Source organism: Colossoma macropomum, unplaced genomic scaffold (assembly GCF_904425465.1).
Source record: "Colossoma macropomum unplaced genomic scaffold, Colossoma_macropomum, whole genome shotgun sequence".
Classification (NCBI taxonomy): Eukaryota; Metazoa; Chordata; class Actinopteri; order Characiformes; family Serrasalmidae; genus Colossoma; species Colossoma macropomum.
Genome location: NW_023494809.1, coordinates 12,935,745 through 12,951,179, shown reverse-complemented (window position 1 = coordinate 12,951,179; position 15,435 = coordinate 12,935,745). Strand labels below are relative to the sequence as shown.

The 15,435-nt window shown below is 35.8% G+C and overlaps 1 protein-coding gene across 5 annotated transcripts in view; it reads left to right on the top strand.

Moving 5' to 3' along the window:
* arhgef1b (Rho guanine nucleotide exchange factor (GEF) 1b) overlaps window positions 1-11,026 on the top strand; it is a 61,303-nt gene extending 50,277 nt beyond the window's left edge. For 4 of the 5 annotated variants that reach the window (XM_036558510.1, XM_036558508.1, XM_036558511.1 and 1 more), the window contains 7 exons: window positions 398-517; window positions 909-967; window positions 1,405-1,548; window positions 1,667-1,789; window positions 6,023-6,183; window positions 6,345-6,442; window positions 7,588-11,026. In XM_036558510.1, coding sequence (XP_036414403.1) covers window positions 398-517; window positions 909-967; window positions 1,405-1,548; window positions 1,667-1,789; window positions 6,023-6,183; window positions 6,345-6,419 — 682 coding nt within the window. In that variant the 3' untranslated portion in view covers window positions 6,420-6,442; window positions 7,588-11,026. The remainder of the gene's footprint in view (window positions 1-397; window positions 518-908; window positions 968-1,404; window positions 1,549-1,666; window positions 1,790-6,022; window positions 6,184-6,344; window positions 6,443-7,587) is intronic. The other variant, XM_036558509.1, reaches the window with a different exon arrangement.
* The last annotated feature ends 4,409 nt before the right edge of the window (window positions 11,027-15,435 follow it).

Genomic DNA, 15,435 nt, shown 5'->3' with positions numbered 1-15,435 from the left:
CAGTCATAAAGAGATAGTTTAACAAAAATTTTAATGTACATAATTTCCCCCTAACTGTAGTGTGGTCAGAAAGCCAATGCATTTTTGGTTTCTGGGGGTTTTCCGTACATGTTCAACAATTACCATTGTGCAAATGTCATGCCTAAATCATCACAACTTGCTTCAAAACATGTTGTTAAGTAATGGACAGAAATTGATAAAAGTATGGATAAAATTATGGCTGCTTCTGCAGATTTAGCTATGCTTAGATAGATATCCTCAAAGCTCCGGTGCAAAAAGCAGACTTTGAGCTTCGAGCGCATCTTGGCTGATCAACTACTTTTGGTGGTATACTAATAATTGTGTAAATCAAATACTGGCCAAAGTCAAATTCAAACCCAACTTCTGTGCCTTGTAGTTGGACAGAGAAGATCAAATCATCAATGGATGAGTTAAAGAAGAATGGATGTTCCACCCTGGACAGGGCGAGGCCTGGCAGCATGCCAGCAGGAAGCACCGCAATGCATTATAGCTCCTCGTAAGTGTGTGCATGTGTATTGTGTGTATGTGTCAAAGAGCAACACATTAAAGCCATTTAGGTTAACATCATTGTTTTCACATGTGAAAATGTGAATTCAGTGTAGAGTAATTTATTTAAACATACTTTATTTTAAAAAATGTCTTTTTTTCTTGGAAAAAATAAGATCATTTGCAAACATTTGTACCATGGCCACTTTTGCTTGCTCACATTTTTATCCATAAATAACAAATGTTTGTCATGTTTATATAGAAATTATACATATTAAGCAAAGTGCACTGTGGAATTTGCCTTCAGCTTTCATACCCCATTTCTATCACTTCTAAATTTAGTGCCAACCAAATCTAAAACAATTTTAGGCTCATTAACAGTTCTTCTTTCTCTCCTTTAGGCTGCAGCCCCCTCTCAGCCCCATTGAAAATGGAGCAGACCCTCTAAAGAACAATGCTGGTAAGAATTTGTGCTCTTTTTTTTTTAGTTTTTAGCTTAGCAATGGTTACTAAGCACCGGAGCTTACAAAATGTGTCATAACATTTGTACTTGGTACGAGGTTACTGTAAATCAGATACTCAATACTCCAAGAGTTTGGCAGGAGGGAGTGAAATTTTAGTCACTTCCTAAACCGAAGACATAAGAGGTGAGAGGTAGGATCTGGATTAAACAGTGTAGAAGACCACATTACCAATTAAACCCATTTAGAAATCACACAAAACAGGCACTGTTCCAAGACAAACTGCAGCATTATGGCCAGTATGACCTATTTTGATACTTAACATTTAAAATCATTTACTTCTGTACTTCTCAAACAGAAATATAAACAGAAGACTTTTAAGCTATACCAAAGTTATTGCACAGTTTAAACTGTCTTTGTCTTTTAATTTAAATAGGCCGAGATAAGGACAGCCTCACAGATGAAAAGAGCAGGCACTCTCAGGCCTCAGTGATCGATTACCTTGCTGCCAATGGATTTGATCCTCTCGCTCACAGCAATGCACCTCCAGAGAAATCAGCCTCTGGGGCTTTGGATGAAGGTCAGTCATTTTGTTCCTTTTTTCCTTTTCTTGTCTGTGTGACAGTTCTAAAACTAATTTGAAATGATGACGTGTGTGAATGAACAGCATTCTTACATGCATTGTACTGCTTCCTTAGTTACATCCTTGAAGAAACTGTTGGTCGGTAGCAGCAGTCTATCTGAGGACACCCAGCCAGATGGCGAGAACGGAGCAGGTTCAGCAAAGCAAGACACGGACACTGATGGAAGTCAGTCATTAGGTATTACCTGGGTTTTACACAGTATAACGCTGTGGCTGTGATGTCCATTTGCACTATATGTTTTGTCAAAGTTTGATTAATTAATTGATAAATTTTCTAAATTAAACTTTAGTTAATGGAACAAACGAGACTGGTGACAAAAAAGAGTGACGTTAATCAAGCACAGAACAAAATCATAACTGCTATTCCTGATCCTGTGTGTTAGGCAAGATCAGAAAAGTGAAATATACACAATATATCTAAAAAAAAAAACAAGGTAACACTTTACATTAAGGGTCGCTAATTAATCATTAAATATATAATAATCAACTATTAATTTCCCATTATTTACTTATTAGTTAACGCTTCATTAAGCATTAGCTATTACTTAGTAATTTTTTAAGCACTTATCAATTAGTAATTAAGTACACTGTTAGGTCATAAGTTAGTTTGTCATTAGTTTATGGCATACTTACTCATTATCTGTGTACTAACTGCTGCTTATTACATTGTTAATTAACTAATAAGTATTTTTGTTCATATAAAGAAGTAACGTGATAACTTACTAGCACGTATGTGTTAATCCCGCTAATTATCTGTTAATTAACTTTCCATCACCTCCATATATTCAGTTGCTTCACTTTTCTCACATTGGTTCTTGTTCATTAAAGATGCTTATGGTCACATCTGACCGTAAGATGAGTGCACACAAATTCACTGACGGTTTTGTTATTCATCACTTTCATCTTGGCATATCTGTACAAACTAACTCATATCTGGTAGGAGTGCATGTAAATTTGGGCATAAATGCTGGATATGTGGCTAATTAACCAAAACTATTATCAACATAATCTGTAATTGCAAAAATAAGAACAACAGTTGAAAATATCAATAATACTAATGTGTGTGCATGACAGTCCAGTACAAAAGTAGATGTACTTACTTTACATGCAGATTGATATAAACAAGTGCTGCAACTATTTCATGTTCCATTTAAAGACACATTACACTGTGATTTTGTTGTCATACACTGCAATAATACAGCGTTTATTTTAGGGAATTAATTACACTAAACAATCACTCTACTATGTTAACAACACTGAGAGTATTTTGTTTTATTTCACATCTTATTTTTTTCCAGTTGTTGTCATTTTAATACTATTAAGTTTGGTCAGCAGGGGAGGAGTGCACTCACTGCTGGACATGAAACTCCACCCCTGAGCACAGCCATTAGCTTTCATGCCAAACACTGCCGTTTTATTGGCTGGCTACTGAAACATCTGCATGAATTAGTGTGTGCTTCATGTAAATAATATGTAAATGAGGTGCTGGTAGGCTGGTTTCATGCACTGAAGCTGAGTTATCGTTTCTGCTCAGATCTCCACTTGTTTCCACATCGTACAAAATTGTTCTGAATCAGACGCAGAGCGGTTCATACCTTATAAAACGTGTTCTTTTTTACGTGACTTTGATGATTAATGGCCATTAGATCTTTACATTTTGACCATTAATTACTTCTTAAATTCCTCTTAATCAACCATTCATTGCTTCTTAAATTCCTCTTAATTAATCATTAATTACTGCTTTTGTGTCCTTCAAAGTAGTGACAAGAAGTAAAGCAGTAATTAATGATTAAGTAAGAGGAATTTAAGAAGTAATTTATGGTCAAAATGTAAAGATCTAATGGCCATGGGCCCTTTTCACAAAGAGTCGCGGATTAAGCATTAGCAGTGAACTATAATGCTCAAATACTGAGCTACAACAGACATATGTTAGTTTGTCGTGCACTATCATGACAAAAAGTGAGAACAGAAAGTGAATGGAAGCACTGATTTAACTTTAAACACAGCTAAAATGCTGTGTGTGGTGTAGCCCTGCTTACTGCTGCTGCAGCTGCTCACATCAAGCAGTGTCTCTGTAGTTGTACAACATGCCAGCGATGTCTGTAATATTTGTTTTCAAAAGAAATAAAAGTTCTTCTGTGTAGTATGAATTTGGTAGACGTTGTTAAGCTGTAGCTAGCTAGCAACGCTAAAAGCCATTTCTAACTGTAGCTGTGTTCCCAAAATAAGGAAGCTAGCTTTCATTAGCTGCTGCCACCAGCTGGCTAACGTGGAGCAGGTTCTGTGACACATTTAGCTACAGGATGCAGAGACTTCTGACATAAACGCAAACAAAAACTTTTATACGTAAAGTCTATTTGATAGACATCGTTTAAACTGTATTAGCTTACGATAGGCTAGCAGGCTACAGTCGCTAATTTTTTGCCTTTTATAAGGTATGAACCGCTCTGCGTCTGATTCAGAACAATTTTGTACGATGTGGAAACAAGTGGAGATCTGAGCAGAAACGATAACTCAGCTTCAGTGCATGAAACCAGCCTACCAGCACCTCATTTACATATTATTTACATGAAGCACACACTAATTCATGCAGATGTTTCAGTAGCCAGCCAATAAAACGGCAGTGTTTGGCATGAAAGTTAATGGCCGTGCTCGTGGGTGGAGGTTCATGTCCAGCAGTGAGTGTACTCCTCCCCTGCTGACCAAACTTAATAGTATTAAAATGACAACAACTGGAAAAAAATAAGATGTGAAATAAAACAAAATACTCTCAGTGTTGTTAACATAGTAGAGTGATTGTTTAGTGTAATTAATTCCCTAAAATAAACGCTGTATTATTGCAGTGTATGACAACAAAATCACAGTGTAATGTGTCTTTAAATGGAACATGAAATAGTTGCAGCACTTGTTTATATCAATCTGCATGTAAAGTAAGTACATGCACTTTTGTACTGGACTGTCATGCACACACATTAGTATTATTGATATTTTCAACTGTTGTTCTTATTTTTGCAATTACAGATTATGTTGATAATAGTTTTGGTTAGTTAGCCACATATCCAGCATTTATGCCCAAATTTACATGCACTCCTACCAGATATGAGTACAGATATGCCAAGATGAAAGTGATGAATAACAAAACCGTCAGTGAATTTGTGTGCACTCATCTTACGGTCAGATGTGACCATAAGCATCTTTAATGAACAAGAACCAATGTGAGAAAAGTGAAGCAACTGAATATATGGAGGTGATGGAAAGTTAATTAACAGATAATTAGTGGGATTAACACATACATGCTAGTAAGTTATCACATTACTTCTTTATATGAACAAAAATACTTATTAGTTAATTAACAATGTAATAAGCAGCAGTTAGGACACAGATAATGAGTAAGTATGCCATAAACTAATGACAAACTAACTTATGACCTAACAGTGTACTTAATTACTAATTGATAAGTGCTTAAAAAATTACTTAGTAATAGCTAATGCTTAATGAAGCGTTAACTAATAAGTAAATAATGGGAAATTAATAGTTGATTATTATATATATTATATATAATTAATGATTGATTAGCGACCCTTAATGTAAAGTGTTACCAAAAACAAAACAGAAACATCTCCTATTATGAGAATGTTGATTATTTAATTGGATTTAGAGTTAGTTCATAGACCAAGGTTTCATTATTTCATGGGAATGTCGTTCTAGACATTCTAGCCCATGTGTCAAACACTCAATCCTATCTGGACTGTGAAATTATTTTAATTTTTTGTTAATATTAGCTTGGTTCACAATAAGCCACAATACAATCCCCAGCATGCACTTCAATGTAATGTGCGCTCTGTACTTGTGTTCTTGGGAAGAACGTTCTCGAATTAAGGAATTATGGGACTTTAAGGTCCCTCTTGATGGCAAATCATGAAGTGAGGCTTCCTCAGTAATCGGGGCGGATCAAGCATACATCAGATTACTCTTATAGATCTTTGTACTTGCATCCCTGAATATTGGAATGTAATTTGGGCAGTGGAAAATGACATTAGGCAAGAATATGAACACATATTGATAAATGGCCTGGGTTCCTTCGGGCCACAGCTCTTCAAAAATCAGTGCTGTTTCTCTTCTTACACTCTGAATTCATCTCACGAAGGCCTTGCTAATTAGCTTATGTGTGTTCAGTGAGGCAAAACACTAAACTCTGCTGTGACCTAGAAGGAACCTAGTTTTACAACCTCGTTTCTCCATCATGGCAAATCATGAAGTGTTGAAAGATTTCAAATGAAAATTGGGATCTTGGGTTAGATAAAAAAAAAATAATAATAATTTATGCTATTGATATGCAACACAAGTAAATATCATGGATGAACAGTCATCTCTTGTACTGAGTGCCCCCCTCTTTCTTTTTTTTTCTTAGGAGAAGAGCACAGTACAGAGGGCCAGGAGGAAGGAGAGCACGGAAAAGCGAAAATAGAGGAGGTACCAGCAATTGCTGCTCCGCTGGTCCTTTCACATGAGAGTATGAAAGAGGTCTGCAGGAAATTGGACAGTCTGGAAGACAAACTGAAGAAACTACAGGTGAGAGAGAGAGTCAGCAATTTGTCAAGATGGAGAAGATGAAACGAGGAATGAATTGGAGTCAGGATATTGTAACTGCTGTCTTTATATCTGTCTCAAAAAGGAAATAATGAAAAAAGATAAACTCATCAAGTGTAATTATGTCAATTTCATTTTTACAGAATGTTGAGGAGGAGTACCACAGGCTGCAAGATGCCCTTGCTAAATTCACCATTCAAAGAGGCAGCTACAACTGAGCATCATCCCTGCTGGTTGCCAGGTAATGCTGTATAAGAGTGACACGTTATAACCAGGGCCGTCATCAAATAATCTCCCCATTATTTTGATTATTTTATTATCAAGTAAACAATAAAACAATAAAATGGACTTGACTTAACAATAGCAGATCATGCATGCATAGTCTTTAAAAAAAATGTTATAGAAAATGAAATGGCTATGAAGCGTTTAAAAAGACAAACAATTGTGTAAAATCAAAATTGCATATATGGACATTGTACTGGACTTATGCAGTTCCACAGTAGTATTCAGACTTTAGATGTTTACAAGGACAATGTTATGATTTCTTTCAACTCAATACATGGATTGAGATAGTAAGCTAAATACGTGCAAAATCATAATTTATAGGGTACTTTTTGTTTAGAGTTGGCTGTCCCAAACCTTAACACTTAAATTTCAGCTTGTGAAAAAACAATACTTAAAGACTTAACTTTTTGCTTTTTTAAAAGTTTAAAAAAGTTTTTAAAAGGGTCTTTTTAATTTCTTTGTTGAAAGATTTAGATTTAGGTTTGGGTCATGAGTTATTGAGTTATGTTTTTTAAATTAAAAACTGTATTTAAAAAATGCTGTCCCATTTTAAATTAGCTACTACCACTGCTGAAACAGTGACTAGCTAAATGACTAGCTATTTGGTAACGTTTCAGAAGCCTTATTATTAAATTGGTAGTGACAAAATTAAATGTTCAATCATTTATTTTAATAAAATAAACATAGGTTTAGGATTTTAGTCTTAAGTCCAAGTCAGTTAAAAGTCCAAACCGGGTTTTCATCTCTGACTTTGAACCAGTTTGGTAGAATATATGATCTATTTTCAAGTGCATCAGTTTCTTTCTTTCAGAGGGAAATGTAGAAGAATATAAAACATGCATTGTCACCAGACATTGTCAACTAGTCATTGCTAATTCATTAAGAAAGTACATTTAAATTTTAATCAATTACTTTTTTTTTTGGTATTAAAGTTTAAAGTTTACTCTAAAGTTTAGAGTAATCTTCACAGCCCCAACTATAGCATTAGTGATAAGTTTGAATAGTCACAAGAATAGAAATTACTTCATATGACTAACATTCATATAGCTTATGGCACATTCTATGTGAAAATGTGCTGAATGTTTCTGTCTCCACTAATAGATCACTGTACGTGCTGGAATGAGGTGTGAGACTTTCTTTTTGGGAAATTCCTTGATTGATTTGATGCTCCCTGGATTTTCCTGTTTGCGCTACTATCCACGCTCAAGTCCCTTTGCTCATCCTGGAATCTGACTGTATGCCCCAACCTGGTGATGTGATGATAGGCTGGCTTCAAGTACAGAATTCCTTCAGTATGTGTGTGTGTGTATGCGTGTGAATGCATGTGTATGTTAAATGAAGGTGATTGGATCGAAGACCATTTTTAAACAAGGTCCCAAACAGAAGAGCTACAGATTTTAATCAGATTTTAAGCAAATGCACTCTCTCACGGACTGCTCCAGTGTAAGCCTGTCAAATGTTTTATATTTTCTCAAGTAGTAACATAGTAGGAAAGGGATATCTGTACATAAAGAAAAATGTGTTCATGTACATTTCACCCAGAATTCACCAAAGAGTTGTAACAGAAATGTATTTTAAAGGAATACTCCAGTATTTTTCCATTTTTCAATCTCTGTTTCCAGGACCTGTAGGGCACAGATACCTCGATCAATAATTTAGATCTGTTTCCATGTACTTAGCAAAAGAACAAAATCTATCTGCTTGAAGCACTGTTATAATAGAAACCAATTCAAAGGTGCTTCTGAAACACTTATAATAGAAAACAATAGATAGGGAAGTGTTGAATGATTGGCTTCTATTATGTGTGTTTTTAACAGAATTTTTTATAGAAGTATATAGAACTACATTATTGTCCATAATAATGTGACAGAAAGTGAACAGATTGAAAAATAATGGCATTTTCCTTTAATGTGCATATTTACTCATCTATAGCTCTGAATGTGTCTGCTTTCAAAGAAATTCTCAAATTAAAAAGGGAGGCAGGAATAGAAAGTAGGGTTGAGAGATGTAGAGATAAGGAAAAGAGAGATGGATTCTGTAGGTTGACATAAAATGAAACTGAGAGGTACCAGCACGGTTATTTGTTGTAAATAATTGAAATATTCGCATGTTCTGCACTGTACAGTTACAACTTACAACAGACTTTAAAGATTTGGAGTAACTGAAACATGCAGGTGTTGTTTATTTGCTGTGCCGCAGTTAAACTTGAACCACGGTTGATGGTCACGTGGTCAGTGAAGTGACATTCTGTCCTTGGAGTACATGTGCATGAGAGTGTCCCATTTTCAGGAGTGCTGTTTGAAATAACAAAGAAAGTTTAGGGGTTTTTGTTTGTTTTTGTTTGTTTGTTTAAATATACATGCTGTTTATACATATTCTGTCAGGTCAGATGCAAGGATTGTATGGTCTTTCACATATAGCGTTGTTTTTGTTAGTTAGTTCCATATTTTCAGGATGATTATAATTCTTTATTGTTTTCAGAATGTTTACTTTTAAAGGGTAGCCTTAGTATCCTTCAGATATCGCAGGACCAAAGAGGCAGGTGTATATCAGCAGGTAAAATGGTTACATGCAGTATGAATTATTCAACATATGTAAGTGTTTAAGGATGTGTAAGATTGGCTGTAAAAGACAGTGGCTAATCTATATGCTAAAACCAACACCCTTCTGTTCCCTACATCAAGTTCCATTCGTTAGCCAAGGACTAGTGAACAAATAATATATGAATAAGATGAAAAATAAATTATGGTTGAACTGATAGCTTGTAGAGCTTTATTAATATATAGAATTTATATTAATAAATATAAAATGATATTTAGGACCTTTGTATGTGTAATCTCAGTTTATAGTTTACCTTAAACAGAGCATCAAGTCTTCCCTGCTGCCTTCCAGCTTGTAATTGATCTGTATATCCATGCCTACAGACGCATTCTTCCATAGCGACTGTTGCAAGGTTGGACCAGCTTTAAAAACTGAATGGGAAAATCATGTTCAGCTGACACTAAGGTTGCTACATAATCAGCATTTTAAACTGGAAACTTTTATCTGTGTTACAGAGCTTCATTATATTGTAGAAAGGATAGGATAGGCAAGTTGGACATATCCACATGCTAACATTAGCATGATTACAGAACAACAACAATAAACAAAACATGCCCAGTTGATCCTAATGCTGTGATTGGTCAAGAAACTATTAAATAAATGTATGTGAAATAAAATACTATTTGAAAACACTCAATTTAGATATGCATCTAGATATTTTGACCACAATTGGCAGCAGTCAGTAAAGCTTGTCTAGCTTTGCAACTATAGCTACTAAAGAGTGCATTTGTAGACGGAGCATGGCTAGATAAGTTGTTGACAGGAACACAGAGGAACACATTTTGTTTCTGCGAACTGTAACGAGAACACGAGCATCAGAGTATGGGAGTGGGAATCTGCAGGCTGTTTTAGCGAGTACTGTTACTAGTCATCTAAATGATCACATACAAATATACAGTTGCATTGCAATGGCAACTACTCTTTCTAATTTAAAGTATTTGTTTAAACAGAGTACCAAATATGCTTGTTATCTTAGAGGAATTAGAACCAGTAGATTAAATGCTTTAAGATGTAAAAATACCCTATTGCAGGCCTATTGTACTATCAAATATTCTGTAGTATTTGCAAAAACGGGTTGTGCTTATAGTGAACCTTTCATTTTATTTTGTTTGTGTTTTATGCAAAACATTTGTTACAGAGTATACTATGCATTGCTGATCATGTAAGAGGGAGCAAGAGAGAAAGAAAACAGGCTTCACGACCACGCAAAGAAAAACTGACTAGAATGTAAGAATGGCCTTTCAGAATTCAGGCTCTTTAAATATAACATGCATATTCATAAGTATTAAGACTTTCAGACAAAAACAGGGGTTTTAGTGACATTTCTTTCTCTCTTGCTCCAAATAGTGAGCTTTTATGACATTTATCTAGCCAAGACATGCACACATGTATTGGTATGTATAAATCTATTTATAATGCAGGTTGGCTTGTGCTAATGATGAAGTGTTTCATTTTCATTATATCTCAAGGGCTGTCTAGTGAACTTAGTGGTGCTCTTCATCTTTTTCATCACCAGCAGATGAAAAGCAAATATGCCTGTGTTTTACTTCCACATGGACACACTGTGTTGCCCACCAAACACACACACACACACACACACACACAAGAGAGAGAGAGAGGGAGAGAACTAAGTATCTTCAAATAGTTCGTGATAATTATAACGTTCTAAAATTTTTAAAAGGCATAATCGATAAGTGTCACATTTTTAGCTCCATTTCAGCTTCTCACATAGTGCTGTGTACATTTTCTTTGTACATTTTTTAGGGGCAATTGTTACTCAGCCCCTCTGCTGTCAATCTTTAGAAATGATTATGCAAGAACTATTCTGTGTATTTGGGCTTTGATTTTATTATGTAAGATACTTTAATGGAACTGAGGTACTTTTTATTATTACTGTAATTTTCCTTTTCTTTTTTAAATAAATGGTTTAAAAATTGTCTTTGAATATGCTGTTTTTATGGTGTGCATGCAAATATAAGGACACATGTGGCTGGTCAATATGACTATATTCACCCTTATAAATTACAGTTTTATCCATTCTGAAAAATTACTTCACATCACAATATGCTTTTCTGTGAGTATCAGGGATGTTGTCAGTACCTAAAGAACACTGAACAACTGCCTGCTTCATTACAAAGAAAGTATCAGTATAAATCAGTACTGTCCAGTACTAGGAGTTTTTTTGTCTTTTCTAGCTTATATAAACTCAGAAAAATTAAATATTGTGTATTGTAAAAAATGTCTATACTTTTGCCATATCTCCCAGGTAAGAGAGTGTGTGTGTGTGTGTGTGTGTGTGTGTTTGTAAGAAAGAGAGTGAGCAGAAGAAGTTATTACAGTGGTGGTGTAATGTCTGACTATACAAATATTATTAATTTATGGCATACATCCTGAAATCTCAGATTTCATCACTGTTCAAATATATGTGGTACAGTTCAGAGCTGGGCATCACTGCATTTTTCCGCTATCGATACCAATACCGATCCTTTGATGTTGATTACTGAATGATGCTTTTTTAATACCTTGTTTTTTAATAACAAAGCGAAAATGGGTGTGACTTAAGCCAAAAATTAGTGAAGGGAGTTTGAAGTGTGTGTATTTATTGACCACAATGTAACACAGACTAATCAAGATGTGATCATGTTAATAAAATGCTTGCAGAATTTAGATCACCAATCACCAGTTTAAATTTTGGAACAAGCATGCCTGTTGGCTCACGGATGCCAAAACTGACCATTTAGGTATTAAAATGATGCAATGCAATGAATCTTTGGATACTCTGTAGTCTTTAAGTAATTTGGTCTGCATCATAAAAGTGTAAGTAAAAATTGAATTTTGATACCTAGGCTTTATTTGGAATCTTAAATATACACTAATGGGACATGAGGGATTGTTTACACACATTTTTATGTTTGAAAAAAGGCTTAAAAATGCCATTTTATTAAATATTGCTTTGAGATTACATTGATTCTAACATTTCAAGCTTGTTGCAGGTGTGATAGACAAATCACGATGCATCAATACATTTCTACACCCCCGTCTATTAGTGAGAGGAAAGGGGAGGAGTGACAGTGGGTGGTGGGGGAACAGATGGGTGGTAGTGATCAGTAAATGTCACAATATCAAAGTGTGAACATTTGAGGAAGAGGCATTAAAGTCTGTTTTTGGCACCTGTGTGAGAAGTATAATTGAAGATAGAGGCAACAATGGTCTTTCTATTCTGTTTTTTGGCAGGTCATTATGCTCATGAACTCAAAATATGGAAATCTGTTTCTAGTGTATTATGATCATGGATCAACTGCATCAGTTATAACAGTGCAACTTGCAGTAGATTGATTTATTACCCAAACATACCAAAGTACAGTGCTAAAGTCAGACAGAAGGATTGCTCTTCAAGGCTTGTGTATGCTCTCATAGACCAACAGATTCTTCAACAAATTATAACCTGCAGAAGCAGATGTTAGATGGCCTCAGATTACTACTGCCATTTTTTTTTAATTATCGAAAATGTATGATGTGCTCTTCAGTGTGGTTTAATAAAGAGAATTTTACATTCTTCTACAAAACTTTTAAGTTTGGGTGATCTGGCAAAAAAGTTTACATTACAATCCTTTTAGACTTTCATGATACATGACACGTAACTGATTTAGTCTGTCTGAGGTTTGTGAGCAAAAATGCACCAGCAAACAGTAGTGATACACTTCAGTCTATGAAAAATCAAGCAAACAATGTTTTGGATTTTTTTTTACAATAAACAGGAGGAAAAATAAACAACTGTTAGAAAAAAAAAAAATAAGATAACTGCATAATGGGATAATATTCAATCAGTTAATAGATCTAAATCTGTAATTTTGTAATGATACATGATGCAGTCGTTCAGTGTTCTAACACTACTGACAATAGGACTTTTAGAACACTTTATGCATGGGCCTAAAATAACCTAGTAAAGAGAGAGGTTTTGCTCATTGTTAGCTCAGAGGGGTTACTCAGCCGTCAACTTACTCGAAATGCTCTTGTCTAGTTTGGTAATGCGGCCTTCTACACATTCATGGAGATATTACACATCTCGTCCTTTGTCTTCAGTTTGAGAAATGAGTAACATTTCACTCTTTCTACCAAACTCTTAGAAAAGCTTTCAGAATGACAAATATGCTACGGCATACTGTAAAGTACTTCAGAGGAGTTCCACTCAAAGTGACAGTTGCTAGACTATGAAGGACCAACTGGGTGAACCAATTTGCTACAGCACCACCCTGAGGCAGACTAGTGCTGCATATCTAGTTAGTTAAAGCATTCCAGTAACAGAAGCTCGTGGATTGTGGGTGAAGCAGGCTAAATAATGACGTTTCCCTTAATTTGAGTGTCTATTTTTCTCCCAACGGACAGCATAACCTCAAAATAACTTTGTCATGGACCCCCCCAGAATTTTGATTTTGAGACATTTAGGGGATCCAAGAGGGTAATTACCCAGCTAGCAAGATAGATCTGGGCCGATTCTGGTTGAGTGTCGGCACTGTCAGCTACATTCCGGCTCGGCATACATACAGTATCACCGGAGCAGGGTCGAGTCTGGGCTCTGTCAGCTAAGTGTATTTCGGCTTATTAATGACGCGCCAGATTTGAGCCCAGTCACAGTTCACAAAGCAGTCCAGTTTAAGGACCAATCAGATTTCTCTATTTTTATGCTACTCATTCTTAAAAGACTGCGCTGTAAAGTTTACATATATATATATATATATATATATATATATATATATATATATATATATAATATAATATAAACAGGGTTTGATTTCCTGTGAAGTCTGATAAAGTTGTTTGGGCAAAAGCACAATATTAATAATAATAATACATATGCTAAACAATGCTCCACCAGACTGTTCTTTATGTTATCTTGTTATTGATGTTTTATGCACCAAATATTTACCTGTCGAGGTGAGCAACAGTAATGCCTTTTCCTTTTATTAATTTTACGAATTTTTATTAGTTATCAACAGCTTCATACATTTGTTTATTCTTTTATTTAATTATTATAACGAATTATAACGCATTTTCCGTTCCAACTTAAATGGTGTACAGAATGTAACTGTGGCACAATTAAATGTGGAAACGAACATTTGAAAAAGAACCTGGCGAAGCAAACTTAAGCTTCATTTGGAAATGGACTGCCATCTCAGTGCAAATTTCTAGCCTTGACCGTCCATGGCTTTCAGCGGTATGGTTCTGAGTATGAGTCCGTAACTACAGCCCCAGGGCCCGCCAGCAGGTTAAAGCGCCCCTGTTTACTGATGTTATTTATTAAAGCAATAAACCACGAGAGGCCGTTAGTTACTGCGATTCTATCACAGGGAAGGGTGTTCTTTAGCACGACGCCAAGCGGAGTGCCTAAAACTCCCTTCCCCGTGATAAAATCGCAGTAACGCACTACCTCGAGTGGTTTATTGCTTTTATAAAACGGCAGCCAACAAAACACAATGTTTTAGATAATGATTTAAGTCATTATTAATAATAATCGACATAAATAAGTACTCCGCCAAGAAATGTAGTTCCTTTAGAGTGCGGTATCCTTGCTAAGCATGGACCGCTGAACGAGGAGAACGTTCGGTCGCCCATGCTGTATATTGCGGTCATTTCATTATTTTTCTTTTTATTTATTTATTTTTTGGGTTTTGTCGTATAAAAATGAACATATGATAACACAGCACTGTTTAATGCAAAAAAACCTTGTATAAGCACTTTTTTGTCACCAGATTACCGCTGCGAGTCTAGCACCAGTCCAGCAGCTCCCCTCTTCTCGTGCTGGGGTGAATCTCAAACGGCTCCCTGCTCCCTAGCTAGCTACATAGTGCACTCTCTAGAAATTTAACCTATACTGGCTGCAGCCCAACAATGCAAAATACAGCTAAGAAATAGTCATTTGGGACTCAGCCACATCCATACTCGATAAATGATACCCTATTTGACTGTAGAGACTAGAATTTCTAAACTTTCATAGCTAGAATCATTTAGGGAGCACAGAGCCATTTGGAATATTCAGCCTGGGTTTGACGTACAATTGACCAAAACACGAACATTTGAATCGCGTAATCCATGCAAGTGACATACTTTGGACTTATATACCGCTGTTTTTTTATATACTGATCTTTTAGCCTGCTAGGTAGCTTACCAGCCTAGTTCTATTTACTCATCACTCAACGCGATGCTTGTCAACGCAGGCGTCTGTTAGCTGACGTAACAGATCTGGCGGTTGGCGCTTTCCTCCGAGCGCGTTCAGTTGGCCAATGACGTTGCGTGAGCGGCAGCTCGAAAAGAAGCGGTGGGGGCTTCACAGGTCTCGGAGGAAGCCTG